Raw genomic sequence first — 12608 nt, 5'->3', positions numbered from 1 at the left:
AGAGAGTGTTGTGTGTCTCTCCGTGTGTGTTGTGTGTGTCCCTGCTGTGGTGCGAGGAACATTTCTCAAATCATGACCCAGTTCTCTTATCAAATTGAATCAAATGTGTTTTTCATCTCTGTAGAGGGAGAGACAGAAATTTGTGCAACTGGCAGTACATCAAGCTGCTCGTACATTTTATGAAATTGCTGAGTTTGGTGCCCAAGATGGCGTGGCACTCTTCACATACTGGATTTGAAATCCTCTGAAATTCTCTCTCTGTTGCTCAAACTGCAGTGATAAGCACTGCATGTAAGGCTGCACGAGTTATTGTCTGTCCCATAGAAAATCATTTTCACCCTTCTTTCACGCTACATCCATCAACATCATGACAAGACACTGAAGTGTTTAGTTTGGGGCAACAAATCCTTACCAAGAGCATCAAAGACACTGGTCCTGAGCGTATCATGCCCACACCAGAGAATGAAGTAAAATGGCTCATTAGATGTGCAATTTGTCACAGAATTATTTCCTGTCCTATAATGTTCATGCTCGTGTCTTAGCATCTTTTGGAACTGAGCAGTAGCTGCTGGATGGGCTCACAGTAGGGGCGATGATGGCAGTGCAAGGGCGTTAACAGGCAGAAAGAATATAGCAACAATGCAAATTCGGGAGGAAAAAATCCCCGCTCAAAATAGCACTTGATTATATAGGTGGCGAGAAGAAGAGGAAGGCACTGTCAGAGGAAAATAAAGCTTTCTGGTGCTTGGCAGACAAAACAGAAAAAGACACCTCAAAGACCCCTGCATCAGACACATGCAAATAAAAATAATCTACCCCTCTCTTCCTTTTAAAGCCTACGTACTCAAGAGTATGTAACACACATATCTATACAAAGCCTGTAACATGAAAATCTGACTATAATACACTTGGGTGGGTGCAGTTCAGTCAGCACAGATTTATTATGTAAACGTGCACTGTACATACAGAGCTGATATCTGGTGTTTAGGCTTTGACCGCGTCACTCCCAGCAGGTATGCAAAAAGCTCAGCGCAACAGAGACTGGGGAGTGACGATAATAAACTTCCCTGGGGGCGGTGTATAGCCAGCAAATGGATTTTTTGGTTGGAGATTGGGTTTATGAATGCTATATGTGCAGCAGCAGTGTTAGCAAACTGTGCAGTAGCGGTACATCAAAGCAAAAGAGTGGGCAGAGCACTGGCACCTTAAAATGGCCTCATTGCAAAGGGTGAGTTGGATTTACTGTATGTTGCAACTAGTAGAGTATGTTGTGTGAGACATCAGTGACATGTTTTCACTTTTTAAATTGATAGTGTGAATTTACTTAAGTCCAGTATACACCGTCATTTTAGCTCTGCTGTGGTCCTCAGCAACTCCCAAGGGAAATATTTGGGCCTTTAGCCACTAAATGCTTCTCTGTTTTCAACTGCTGAAACGGCTGAAAACCACGCCGATGGGAGCAGTGAGACTGAAGCAGGTCGTAAAGTTGCAGGCCATAAATCCAAAACAATACGCTGAAAGAAGCTAAAATGTTCCCTTGGGTTTAACTGCAGAGAGGCTGATAATTTTCTGTTGGTTGGCCACTACAAACAGCACCTTTCACTAAACATTCATCACTGAATCAAATACTAATACAGCAGCTTCAAATGAAGTGAGTTTACCGCAGTTTAGTCTGCACATATGTAATAAATAAAGCCAAAGTAAAATGAAAGGAACTGTGAAGCGTTATTCAGCTTTAGTTTTGAATAGCTGTAATAGTCATTTGATTTTTATCCCTCATAAACAGGCAAAGTTTGCAATTATTGTTGCAATGTTGTGTATGGAGTTTGTGTATTGAGTTTAATGACTTTTTCAATGGATTCAAGCAGCTCATAGTTGCAAGTTAATTGCCAGCCCATAGGATTTATTAGGATTTATTTCATCAGACTATGTGAAAAACAGCCTTTGATGACCAGACTTGAATTCTGATTTTTTCATTTTTTTAATGTGTATCGTATCTTTTCCTCCTCCTCATCTTATGTTGCCACCATCCTCAAGTTCCCATTATGTTTACATTCTTCCAGACCCCTGGCCAAATGGACCATTAAAAATGAAGAGGGTACACGGAGACAGGCATGTTTAATGCATGCTCTCATCTCCTGCCACTGAGGCTACCTCCGCTTTTTCAGGATGCTGCTTGCACAAACACACTCTCGGTGACAGGAATGAGCACTACGCTGCACAGTCCAGAGGTAAGAGATGGTACACTGAGTTCCAGGGCTTCGAGTCTGAGTAGCAGAAAGTCAGCACGTATCCTCTGAGTTCATCTTAGAGGCTGAACAGGACAGAGAAAGTAGGCCCCGGGGTTGACACATGAAAGCTGTCTTTGAAGCATGCTACACTGGGAATGGTAGATTTGAGGAATCACATATGCTTCTTTGCTTCTATAGAATAAGTATTTTAGGGGAGGCCCTGGGTGATTTACTGTTTATTCTTACGCACAATAAAAAGAGATCAAGAGAGTTTTATTTATGAGGATGGATTAGCTTCGAACCATCTGAACAGCTTCCAGAATCATTTTTTTCTATCATAAAAAGCAAAAGTCTTATGAGACAGAGTGACGTACTGTAGTAGAATACATTGAACAGAGCTGTGCAGAATCAAACAATCTGAAAGAAAATTCTCCATTTCTCCTTTCTCAGTTTTCTTCAGAAGTACAATTCAAATTAATAGAATAATGTAGTTAAATAGAGCCACTGTATATTTATGAGTAAAATTTGACATTTTCAGAATGGGAGTTTTGATTGATCTGAAGAAGTTTTCAAAACCAGAATTTAAAAAACACACACACACACACACATAGGAACAAAGGTATATTTAAGGTATAATATGACGTCATGTGACACTGGAAATTTGTGTGTAGGTTGCTGCCAAATTAGCTCTTTAGCCAGCAGAATTGGCTGCATCCTACACTATATTCAGCGTTCCTGTAATTATTAGAAAAATCAGAGGACATTTATTTAGGACGCTAGTTTTTATAGCCTGGATCCAGTCCCAAAAATCTTTTTTTTCATGCCTGAGATGATACACTAATTTACTTAATGACCCTTTAAATCATGTGATCGGTGGAGTGGCCACTCATACTACAATGTCATCTTTGAAGCTGTTTTCCACCATTGTGTAGATGAATATAATTTTGGTTTGATTGTCCCTGGGCAATCATGGCCACAAGTGCAAAGACCTTTCATTCCACAGTTTAGGGCATCCAATCAAATGGCCCATAATCTTGAGTTTGCCCTTCCTGGATCTTCAAAACAGACCACTATCAGTCATATGAATAGTGAAATTTAAAGTTAAATCTTCAACATATAATGCAAAATTTAGGAAATTATGAGAATAGTAGTGTCCCAGTATTATGTGTAAGTTGCTTAGATTGACCCTTATGAAAGTTGCTTTTGTCAAATGCACATTTTTTAGTCAAAGTACCTCTGTATTGGTTGTAACTATCACTGTACCTTATCCTAATAACCTGAAGTGACACAGGAAAGTTGGACTGGATGCCAGATGGTTGTTTCATTGGTAATCACAGATGTTTCTCTGAATTAAGCCCACGACAACTCCTGAAAACACAACACTAAGTTCCAGTCTCGCAGATCCACCCCACCTCCACACCTGTTCTCCGTGCTTTCACTCCACACCGTCACCCCATAACTCCACGCTGCAGTCGGATTAAACTCAGCGGCACTTCACCCAGTGTACGCTTTCATCAGTGATGACCACTTGAATGTGTTTCCTCTCCTTCCTCTTCATCTTTAACCTTTAAACCATTATGTCCCATCACTCTCATTTTATTGTTGGCCTCTTCACTCAGATGTGAGAGAAAAATCAAGAGAGGTCAAGTAGCACAACTGAGGGACAAGGTCATGATGATGAGGCTCTTTGCGGGAGAGGAGAGTGTTTTCTTTAATGTATTTTAAGGCTCTCTAGTTGTTTTAATGTTGCTTTGATCAAGAAGGTTTAAAGTGGTTAGTTTGCTGTAGTGCTGATGCTTGTTAATGACTGCAGCGCCTCTGGTGATTTATCTCCACACCAAGCTGCTACTCTGCATTAGTTACACAGTCAAAGTGCAGTTTCCATCTCCCTAATAGTTGTGTAAACACACTTTTTATCATTTAAGTGTGCTGGTCCCCTGGATACTACTGCTGTTGTGTTGTCCACTTGGCACGTACTACCCTGAGGATGTTATACTATAAAGTACAGCTAACATAAACACACACACTCAAGTTACTTAACTGGGAAGTTTTAAGGCTAGCCACCTAAATGTTTTAAACTAACAAACTAAGAAATGTATCCATAATTTAATATATTTATGCTAAATCACATTAATTCCCCTAGGGTGAAGGAGACTTTATCTGTACTTGTGAACAGAAATAAATTAATAGGGGGGTTTTAGGGCAGTACACTTAAGACACAGAGTAACTAAATACCAAACAGACGTCCTCTGGTCTCAGATCCTTTCTGCAGCACCCTTGTTGCAGCCAGACAGTTGTTTCTTCTCATGCATACATGATTGAAAAGTGTGTTGCCATAGGTCATCTTTATGCCTTACCTCCCCAACCTCAGCAGTCCCTGACCATAATTGGCTTCCAAAAATCCAACATGCTCTAAAATTTTGAAAACATACTTCAAAATCCATTAAGTCACTAAGAAAAGGATTTGAAATCCACAGGATAGGTTTTCTTTGTGCTCTCTCTCCCCTCGGCTCATATCACGGTGCATTTGTGGATCTGAAGATATTAATTTTTCAGCTACTCCGCCTCAGCTCTTTTCTCTGCCTATATATAAATATATATATATAGGCTGTAAAGACACACTTCACATTCCACTAGTCTATTGTTTTCCTTATGATAGGCTCAATTCAATCAAGTCCTCAAATTTAGTCCTATTCCCACAGAGGACCCTCTAAAATGTCCTGGTATGAAGAGCACAGGCAAAACTAATCTATTGAATTTAAAGTGTGTCACAGACTTTGGGGTTTCTGCCTTCAAGGCACAGGGATTAGAGGATAATTGGGGCTGCTCTGTTTTGCTAAAGATGCTTTGCTTGCTATCAGCTGAAGCTACTTTTTTGCTTCTCTCGCCGCCCAAGTCAACAACTCTGTTATGACAAACAGGAAGATGAAGAAAACTGTATATTCAGCATAGTGAAGAATCAGCAAGACAGGGGAGGAGTTGGTAATAAGTCTTCTCTTGCCTGGTATGTTTTTATAAAGGAAAGTGCAAGCTTTTGAGAAAGAGGGCAGAGAAGGACATGAAGGAGAAAGAAAGAGACATTAAGAAGACATAGCACAAAGATGAAGACAGTGTGAAATACAGAGAGGAAAAATGTTCTCTTCACTTAGTTGTGATATTGATGTGGGACACTGTGAAGAAACTGTCTGCACTGCATAAAGTGGAAGTACAAATTGCCCAAACAGCATGTGACTAGATTTAAAGCTTAAATAACTTCTGATACGATTTTGCCATTTATTTCCTGTACACAACTCTAAAATCTCTAAATTTCAGCCTCTAGGATTATTCATTTTTCCAACTGACCTTCAAGATAATACAGTATATCATGAGTACAATCTAATAGCTCACTACCATGATCCCACATATTTTCAAACACGAGAAATTTATTTTACTGATATCATCCAGAGGACCATCTCTGAATCAGGTTGTTTTGCTTTCTTGATTTTGTGTTGTTGTTGTTGTTGTTGTTGTTGTTGTTGTTTTTAAATTAAGGAATCCATCTGGCCCTCTGGCTCATCAACACTTTGTAATACATCTGTGATTGACACATTAAGGCAAATATTCATGTCTAGATGTGAGGAAACATTTCACACGTAATTTTAATACTTCAAAATTTGCTCAAAAATGATTTTGATGTATCCGGATGTTTGATGTATTTGGTACTCTGTCTTTTTTTGACAAGGTGAAGCAATCCTAATGTTCTGCAGCATGCATGTCTCTCAGATATGAATATCTTGGGAGATTATCATTATAGATTACAATCTTTAAACAGCGGTGCATTACACAGTTGATAATGTGTCTCTGATCTGGCACTGAGCTCATATGCCCTTTTCTTCAACTCTCACTCTCTAGTTCCCTCCTCAGAGGGAGCATCTGATTGTTTACGTTCACAATGTACACACACATATATGCTCCAGGCTCATGTATAGAAGTGTTGAGTGGTGTTCTTTTTTTTTTTTTTTTTTTTTTTTTTTTAACTAAACACTGAATACATTAATTAAATTTCACACACTTCTTGCAAAAACTGAGAAAATGAATCATCATCTGATCATGCAGCAGAATACAGATTTATTTAGCATTTTAATCAGTTATTGATGAATGAGCAAAGCTGACTCATTTGTTATTAAATGAAGCATTTAGTTCAGTGCTGTATCTGGCACTGCCTATAGCTGTATTGATTCATTTTGCTTGGTTTGCCGTTAAGCTCTGTCTGCTGCTCTTACAGTAAGCTGTGGCCATATTTTCCAAATCATAACTGACAACAGTGCTTGTACTACTTTTACAGTCTCTTAGGTGTGGAATCCAAATGTTAAATGAGACCCCTGAGCAGAGACAGAGGGTATATAAAAATAAACCAGCGGAGTACTTTGAAGAACAACATTTTACATTACCCATTATCCACACTTACTGAAGTTAAATCACCAAGAAAACTCTGACGCGAAAACACAAAACTGCTCAACTAATAGGCATATTTCTGTTTTTCAGGATGACTGAAGTGAATAGATCATGACCTGCAAATCAAATTGTGATTACTGAGGTACTTTGCCTTTTATCATAGCAATTTTATAAAGAACATTTCACAATAAAATTATTTATTGTAGAGCTGCTCACTCAGTGGTATATAGTATAGTATAACAAGCATATAGAAGCAATGACCGCACTATCTATTACCTACCTTAAGATCTATTGTGATTTCCTTGATTCTAGATTGCACTGAGCAGTATCTGGGTGTAGATAAGACAGGATGAGTGTGAAGCAGTGTGAAAGCACAAGAACCAATTTTAAGAGACAGTGGTCAGGTGTCTGTCTAGACATAAGATCTGACAGATGTGTGATCTGTATCACTGAGCCCTATCAATACCTCTTTGAATCAGTGCTTACAAGAGAAAAACATGACAGAGAGAATTAAACCTTATGGATCCATCCCCATGCTTTCTGCTGGTATCATATCTCCCCATCTATAAACCAAAGCAATAAGGTAATAGTAGTGAGTGAAATGACATTGTGAGGAAAGAGAGAATAAAGGAAAACAATAATAATAACTGTGAGAGAGATAAGACATATTAAGAGGAGAGGATGAATGTCACTTTCTAAGTAGGTAACCTGGTTGTCAGGTGAAGAGCATAACTGAATATCAATCACATTTCACTTGGTGTTTATCAGTCCTACCCCTGAGAACCCATGCTGTCTCATCATACCTGATCATATTTAGATTATCAGTCACATTGTACATGTTAAGAGTCAAAAGTGATTCTCTGAGATGAGGCACCCACCAGCTGACAGGACGAACAACAGCTTATTATATCCCAAACAGAGGCAGCCCAACCACAACAGTAAAAAGGAGTTCATCAACCTGCCATGTGCAGGGTAGTTCTCCTGGATGTTAGATAATTATTTTTATACTTTAAAAAAAAAATCCCTTTAAATACTTCCATCTCCTCATCTCAATTGTTATTAAAGATCTCCTGAACTCTGGAGTGTGCCCCATTTGTTTTGCCTGGGTTGAAGGCCAAGTGTAATAAAGAGCGCTGCTTCATTTCAGCTCACATTCCTCCCCTTATCTAATCCCATTAAGGCTCATGCTTCAGGAAATAGGAGTGCCTCCTGGTAATGAAGAAATACATTAACTGAGCTACAAAATGGCCTCGCTGCAGAAAGCCTGTTTTCTCCTTCAGTAATCCCTATGACATCTTTCTATAGATCCCACATTGATTTGCATGGCTGCTTTTGTCTTTATATATATCTGTACACACTGCAGATCCATTTATTAACGATTACCTTCACTTAAATTGCAGTTTCAGTTAAAGTATAGTATGTGAAGCTGCTTTGCATGAAAATTAAGTCGGGACGTCAAGGTAAGCAGATGCATTATGCTGTGTAAGCCTTTACTCCAGCTCCTCAAGGCCTTTGAAACCCAGATTTTGAATATGAAGGCTCTTCACTGTCATCCTCTAAAGCTTGGGTGTCCTATTGTTTATGCATGACAGTAAGCAATCCACAAACAGCAGCTACTACTAGCCAGAGTTTAAACAGGTAGACATCTTGCCAGTGAACTTGCCATTCATGCTCTTAGTCTAAAAGTCTAAAAAGTCTACATTCTGCCATTCATGTACTGTATGATCTGAATTGCTGAATACAATCTGCTTGGCACAGACCTGAGGGAAATCCCTCTAACTCTCACTCTCTCATATCCACACACACACACACACACACACATATAAACACACACAGCAGCCTGTCTGCACCAGTTAGCGATGGATGCATCTGCAAACACTTCAGTCACACCTCCTCCAGGGAGCATGAAAAAGAAAGGATCCTTCAAGGCCTGAGCATAAAGTGAGAACGACTGGATGACTGGAGCGTCAGCACCAGCAGGTTTAATGTGGCTGGTGTGATGCAGCTGTTTAGGCTGCTCTGGCTTTGTTACATGCCTTCAGGAAAATGCAGCAAAATAATTTATTAATAGCTGAATCATTTATTAATAAGACCTGAGGAGTTAATCATAGCCGTTAGGGTTCATCTGTATGTCAGAGCAGGGAAATCAGCTGTAGACGAGGTCAACTGTTCACACTGAATGTATATGTTCTTGACCTTTTTCTCAGGTTATGTGCCAGTGTCAGTCTTTACTAGCTGAATTCAAAGTGTCTGAGACAAGGCCTAGTGATTGCTCGGCCAGTACACTAACAAGCAAATAAAAAGAGCTGGAATGGTTGTCAAAGCATTTGTGTTAAAACATATGGACAGCTTCTGTTTCACACACACAGTTGTGTAAGACACCATGCCTACACAGTGATGGACAGATGTTGAAGTACTCAGTGTTCAATCATTTATATAAACAAACAACCAAGAGTAGGTAGTGCAAATACAGGACAGGGCAACATTCAGGAGTACTTGAAGTTTGTGCTGTGAAGCTTTAGCAACATACGAGGTGCGTCAGTCACTTTACTGACAAGTTTTGTTCAGTGTTATTATAGAATTACATCCTACAGTAAAGCTTTTTTTGCTTTTAAAAATACTGACAGTTCATCTCTTCTCCACTGGCAGAGTAGGGGAGATTGTTTGACATTCATAGGGCCCCAAGTTGCCTTGACCCCATCTTAGAGGGGTGGATGTTGAATTTAGAGAGGTTGATGGATACAAAGTGAAGGTCCAAAATAAAATTAGTATAAATAAACTGTGTGATCCATGAACCTACCACACTCCTTTCCTCAGCGAAGGAGTAACTATTATGGATGTTTTTGAAAGTGCTTCATAAAAAATGCATGCCAATACAAAATGGCAAAATTGCTGCTGTTACTTCTCAGTGACACAGAGGCTTAGTATAGAGAGAGCTAAGGCTTTCCTCTTAGAGAATATAACAATTCAATACAAGATTAAAATAAATATATATATATAGATATAAATCACTAATAATGTTTTTGTCATGTAGTATCCTTTGTTACTATTCTATTGTCTAAATACTGTTTGAGTCAAACTGCAGTCTGCTTGTGTTGTTACGGTACTAGAATGATTTGAATTCTGTTCATGAAATTGATTAAGTGGCAAAATTGATTAGATCAATCATTAAATCAGTTTATGTATTCTTCAGTGTTTAAAACCTGGATAACTATGATAGATTCAAACATCTGATGTTATGCCTAGAAGACTTTGGTGCTTGTGCTCTGCTGCCACCTGTTGGACTGTTGAAAACACTATTCCAAAAGTGCAGTAAGGACAGATTTCTTATTAGCAAGATCACTGTACTAACCTTTCTCTGAAATATTGTTGAAATGTCTCAAACATTTACATGACCATGTTAAAAAAAAAAAAAGTAAAGCCACCACCTTCGTTTTGTTCATAAATCATGGAAATGACATGATCAAGTGCTCCTCTGCTGTACTTTGCATTCCCTCATGTCAACTCACTTTTAATATCAAGACCACAGGTGACATCAAATAGACAATAATGATCACACAACAATGACAGTCACTTTTATCCAAATTTATTAACAACAAATGCGAGAATCTGAGAAGGAAAAAACTGAGTTTAGATTCACTTCTTTGTAGTTTCCTCCTCCTTTGACAAGTTCTTGATGATCTCTTCTTTCTTGGCCAAGAGACGCTCTTCTCTGCGTTTGCGGGCCTCCTTTGTCTTGGAGCGGCGTGCCTCAGCCTGGTCACTGATAAGTAAAGGTGGAGACAGAGAAGAAAATTTATTTTACAGTGAACATGGACTCTTCTACCATAAAATCTTTACAAAGGCCTCAAAATGTAAGTAACTTACGCAAGAAGCTTCTTGCGAGCCTTATCTGCCTTCAGTTTGTGGATGTGCTCCATCAGGATGCGTTTGTTTTTAAAGACATTACCTTTGGCCCTCAGGTAGAGACTGTGGTACCTGGTGGAAACAGAAAATTCCTCAGTGCCTCAGTGAATAAGACCTCTTCCTGAGACTGTAATTAAAACTACACTGTCTTGCTCACTAGCAATGAGCGCTGAAATTCACACTTACATGTGCCTGTCGATTTTCTTGGACTCCCTGTAGCGACGAAGAAGACGACGCAGGATTCTCATGCGGCGCATCCATGACAGCTTTTCTGGCATACGGGCATTGGCTGTACCCTTTCTCTTACCTGGGGCAGGGGGGAAATGGTGATTTAAATACATTTATAAAAAAACAACAACAAAGCTCAATGCCAATATCAAGTTTACATATTTTTCTGAAACTACAAAATAACGTGGGATTCAGTGCAAGTTGAAGTGATATATTATGTGATGTATTTAAGAAATGTGGAAAAGGAAAGGAACCATTACTTGTCGATCAATTACGCACCGTAACCCATGTGACGTCCCTTGCGGCGTGCCAGCGTGTTCTTGCGGCACCGAGCACGAGAATGGACGGTCACAGGTTTCCTGATGATCAAACCATCCTTTACCAGTTTTCGGATCTGCTGGCCTGAAGCACAAATGCAAGTCAATACAGATAGAGGATGGGCTAGTTTAAAAGGCCCAGATCACAAATCTACAGAGAGACCACTCTCAAGGACAAAGTCTACAACTCACGAGAGTTTGCGTTGGCAATCTCATTGGTCTCGTTGGGGTCCAGCCACACCTTCTTCTTGCCACAGCGCAAGACGCTGGACGCCAGGCGCTTCTGGAGCCTGAGCATGCTGGATAAACAAAGAGAATATATTAGTTATGCATGAAGTGGGATACATACAGTGCGAGGGAGCCTTCAAGATTCGCTATGAAGGTGTTACAGCAAGTAGTAGTGTGTGATCTTGTTTAACATTTTCCTTCAATCTACACACCTCTCAGGACTGACATCGATGTAGTCTTGTATTGAGTGAAATTATCAATCCACAGCAAAATAATACTTCAGGCGTACTTCAGGTTTCTATTTGATCTTAAAATATGTTCATTTTAAAGCTAAACACTTTGCTTTAATACTGCTAGGCAAAGTTAACGACAAGTTAGCTTAATTAATTGCATCCTTCAATATCTAATTAACAAATAAAGCAACAGCATACAAAAAAAACAAACATTAATAAACAAAGCACTAAAGTACTCTCACGATTCCCAGTTCAAGGAATGATACTGCCACTCTTGTCACTATTTGTGTTGTTAGATTACCGTAATCTGTACTACGGTGACAGCACCGGTTCAAACTCACCTGGGATTTAATTAACAACCTCGCCCAGCAGTCTAAATGTGTACAATATAAAAATGAGTCCTTTGTCCTTTGCAACTACTAGATACATTAATTTATTCTATTTTCTAATTTAGGTGGAGGAGTTTGTCAGCTGCCACAGCCAGATAGTCGTTCAGCAGGATTGCTTTTGACTACCGGGCGTAAAATGTAAAACATCACAACTATTTCTCTTACTATGGCTTGTTTGTTTAATATAAGTGATTGTATGGGGCAGTTTGTTCGGCTAACTTTGACAAACGTGTAAAACACTGTACTGTTGCCATCTGATTCGCCGCTAAAGACCTGTGGTTTTTCAGTCTACATGTTGTGACATGTCTTGGTTGACTTAGCTAGATTAGCTCACCAACATAGGCCCTAAAAGCATTCTGGTAGAAAACGGACGACTTTACTCCTAGTCGAACAGACCCCACATCATCCCTCTTGTTTTAAATAACCAAGCCATCAAGACTATATACTGTTAGCTTAGAATAAAACAATATTTGAATTTCAGACGTGTAACTCACCTCATGGCTGCCGCTAGCTTGATAGAAACGAAGGAAATAGAACGTCTGAGTCCCTACCATTATAGTTCTCGTCATGGGTGACTCCACTTCTGCAGTATCAGAAAATCGTAAATATATCTATCAGTTGCATGGTGAAAAGTAACTTTTC

General features: G+C 39.3%; 1 protein-coding gene across 1 annotated transcript; it reads right to left on the bottom strand.

Annotated features, from left to right (window-relative positions):
* Positions 1 to 10235: 10235 nt before the first annotated feature.
* LOC108901706 (60S ribosomal protein L19) lies at positions 10236 to 12541 on the bottom strand. Its single transcript, XM_018703314.2, has 6 exons — positions 12461 to 12541; positions 11309 to 11415; positions 11079 to 11201; positions 10758 to 10878; positions 10533 to 10643; positions 10236 to 10428 (listed from the first exon to the last, which is right to left on the bottom strand). Exons 1-6 carry the CDS (start codon positions 12463 to 12465, stop codon positions 10302 to 10304), a joined length of 594 nt encoding a protein of 197 aa, XP_018558830.1. The 5' UTR covers positions 12466 to 12541; the 3' UTR covers positions 10236 to 10301.
* Between the last annotated feature and the right edge of the window lie 67 nt (positions 12542 to 12608).

This window comes from Lates calcarifer, linkage group LG23 (assembly GCF_001640805.2).
Source record: "Lates calcarifer isolate ASB-BC8 linkage group LG23, TLL_Latcal_v3, whole genome shotgun sequence".
In the NCBI taxonomy this organism is placed as follows: domain Eukaryota; kingdom Metazoa; phylum Chordata; class Actinopteri; family Centropomidae; genus Lates; species Lates calcarifer.
The sequence above is the reverse complement of the archived record's forward strand: the minus strand, read 5'-3'. Positions and strand labels throughout refer to the sequence as shown.

Excerpts from the sequence above, each read along its gene's own strand:
- LOC108901706 (XM_018703314.2), bottom strand. Across the intron at positions 11,202-11,308 it reads GATTGCCAACGCAAACTCTC|GCCAGCAGATCCGAAAACTG; the intron begins GTGAGTTGTAGA and ends TTTGTGCTTCAG. Across the intron at positions 10,879-11,078 it reads GGGACGTCACATGGGTTACG|GTAAGAGAAAGGGTACAGCC; the intron begins GTGCGTAATTGA and ends CCCCTGCCCCAG.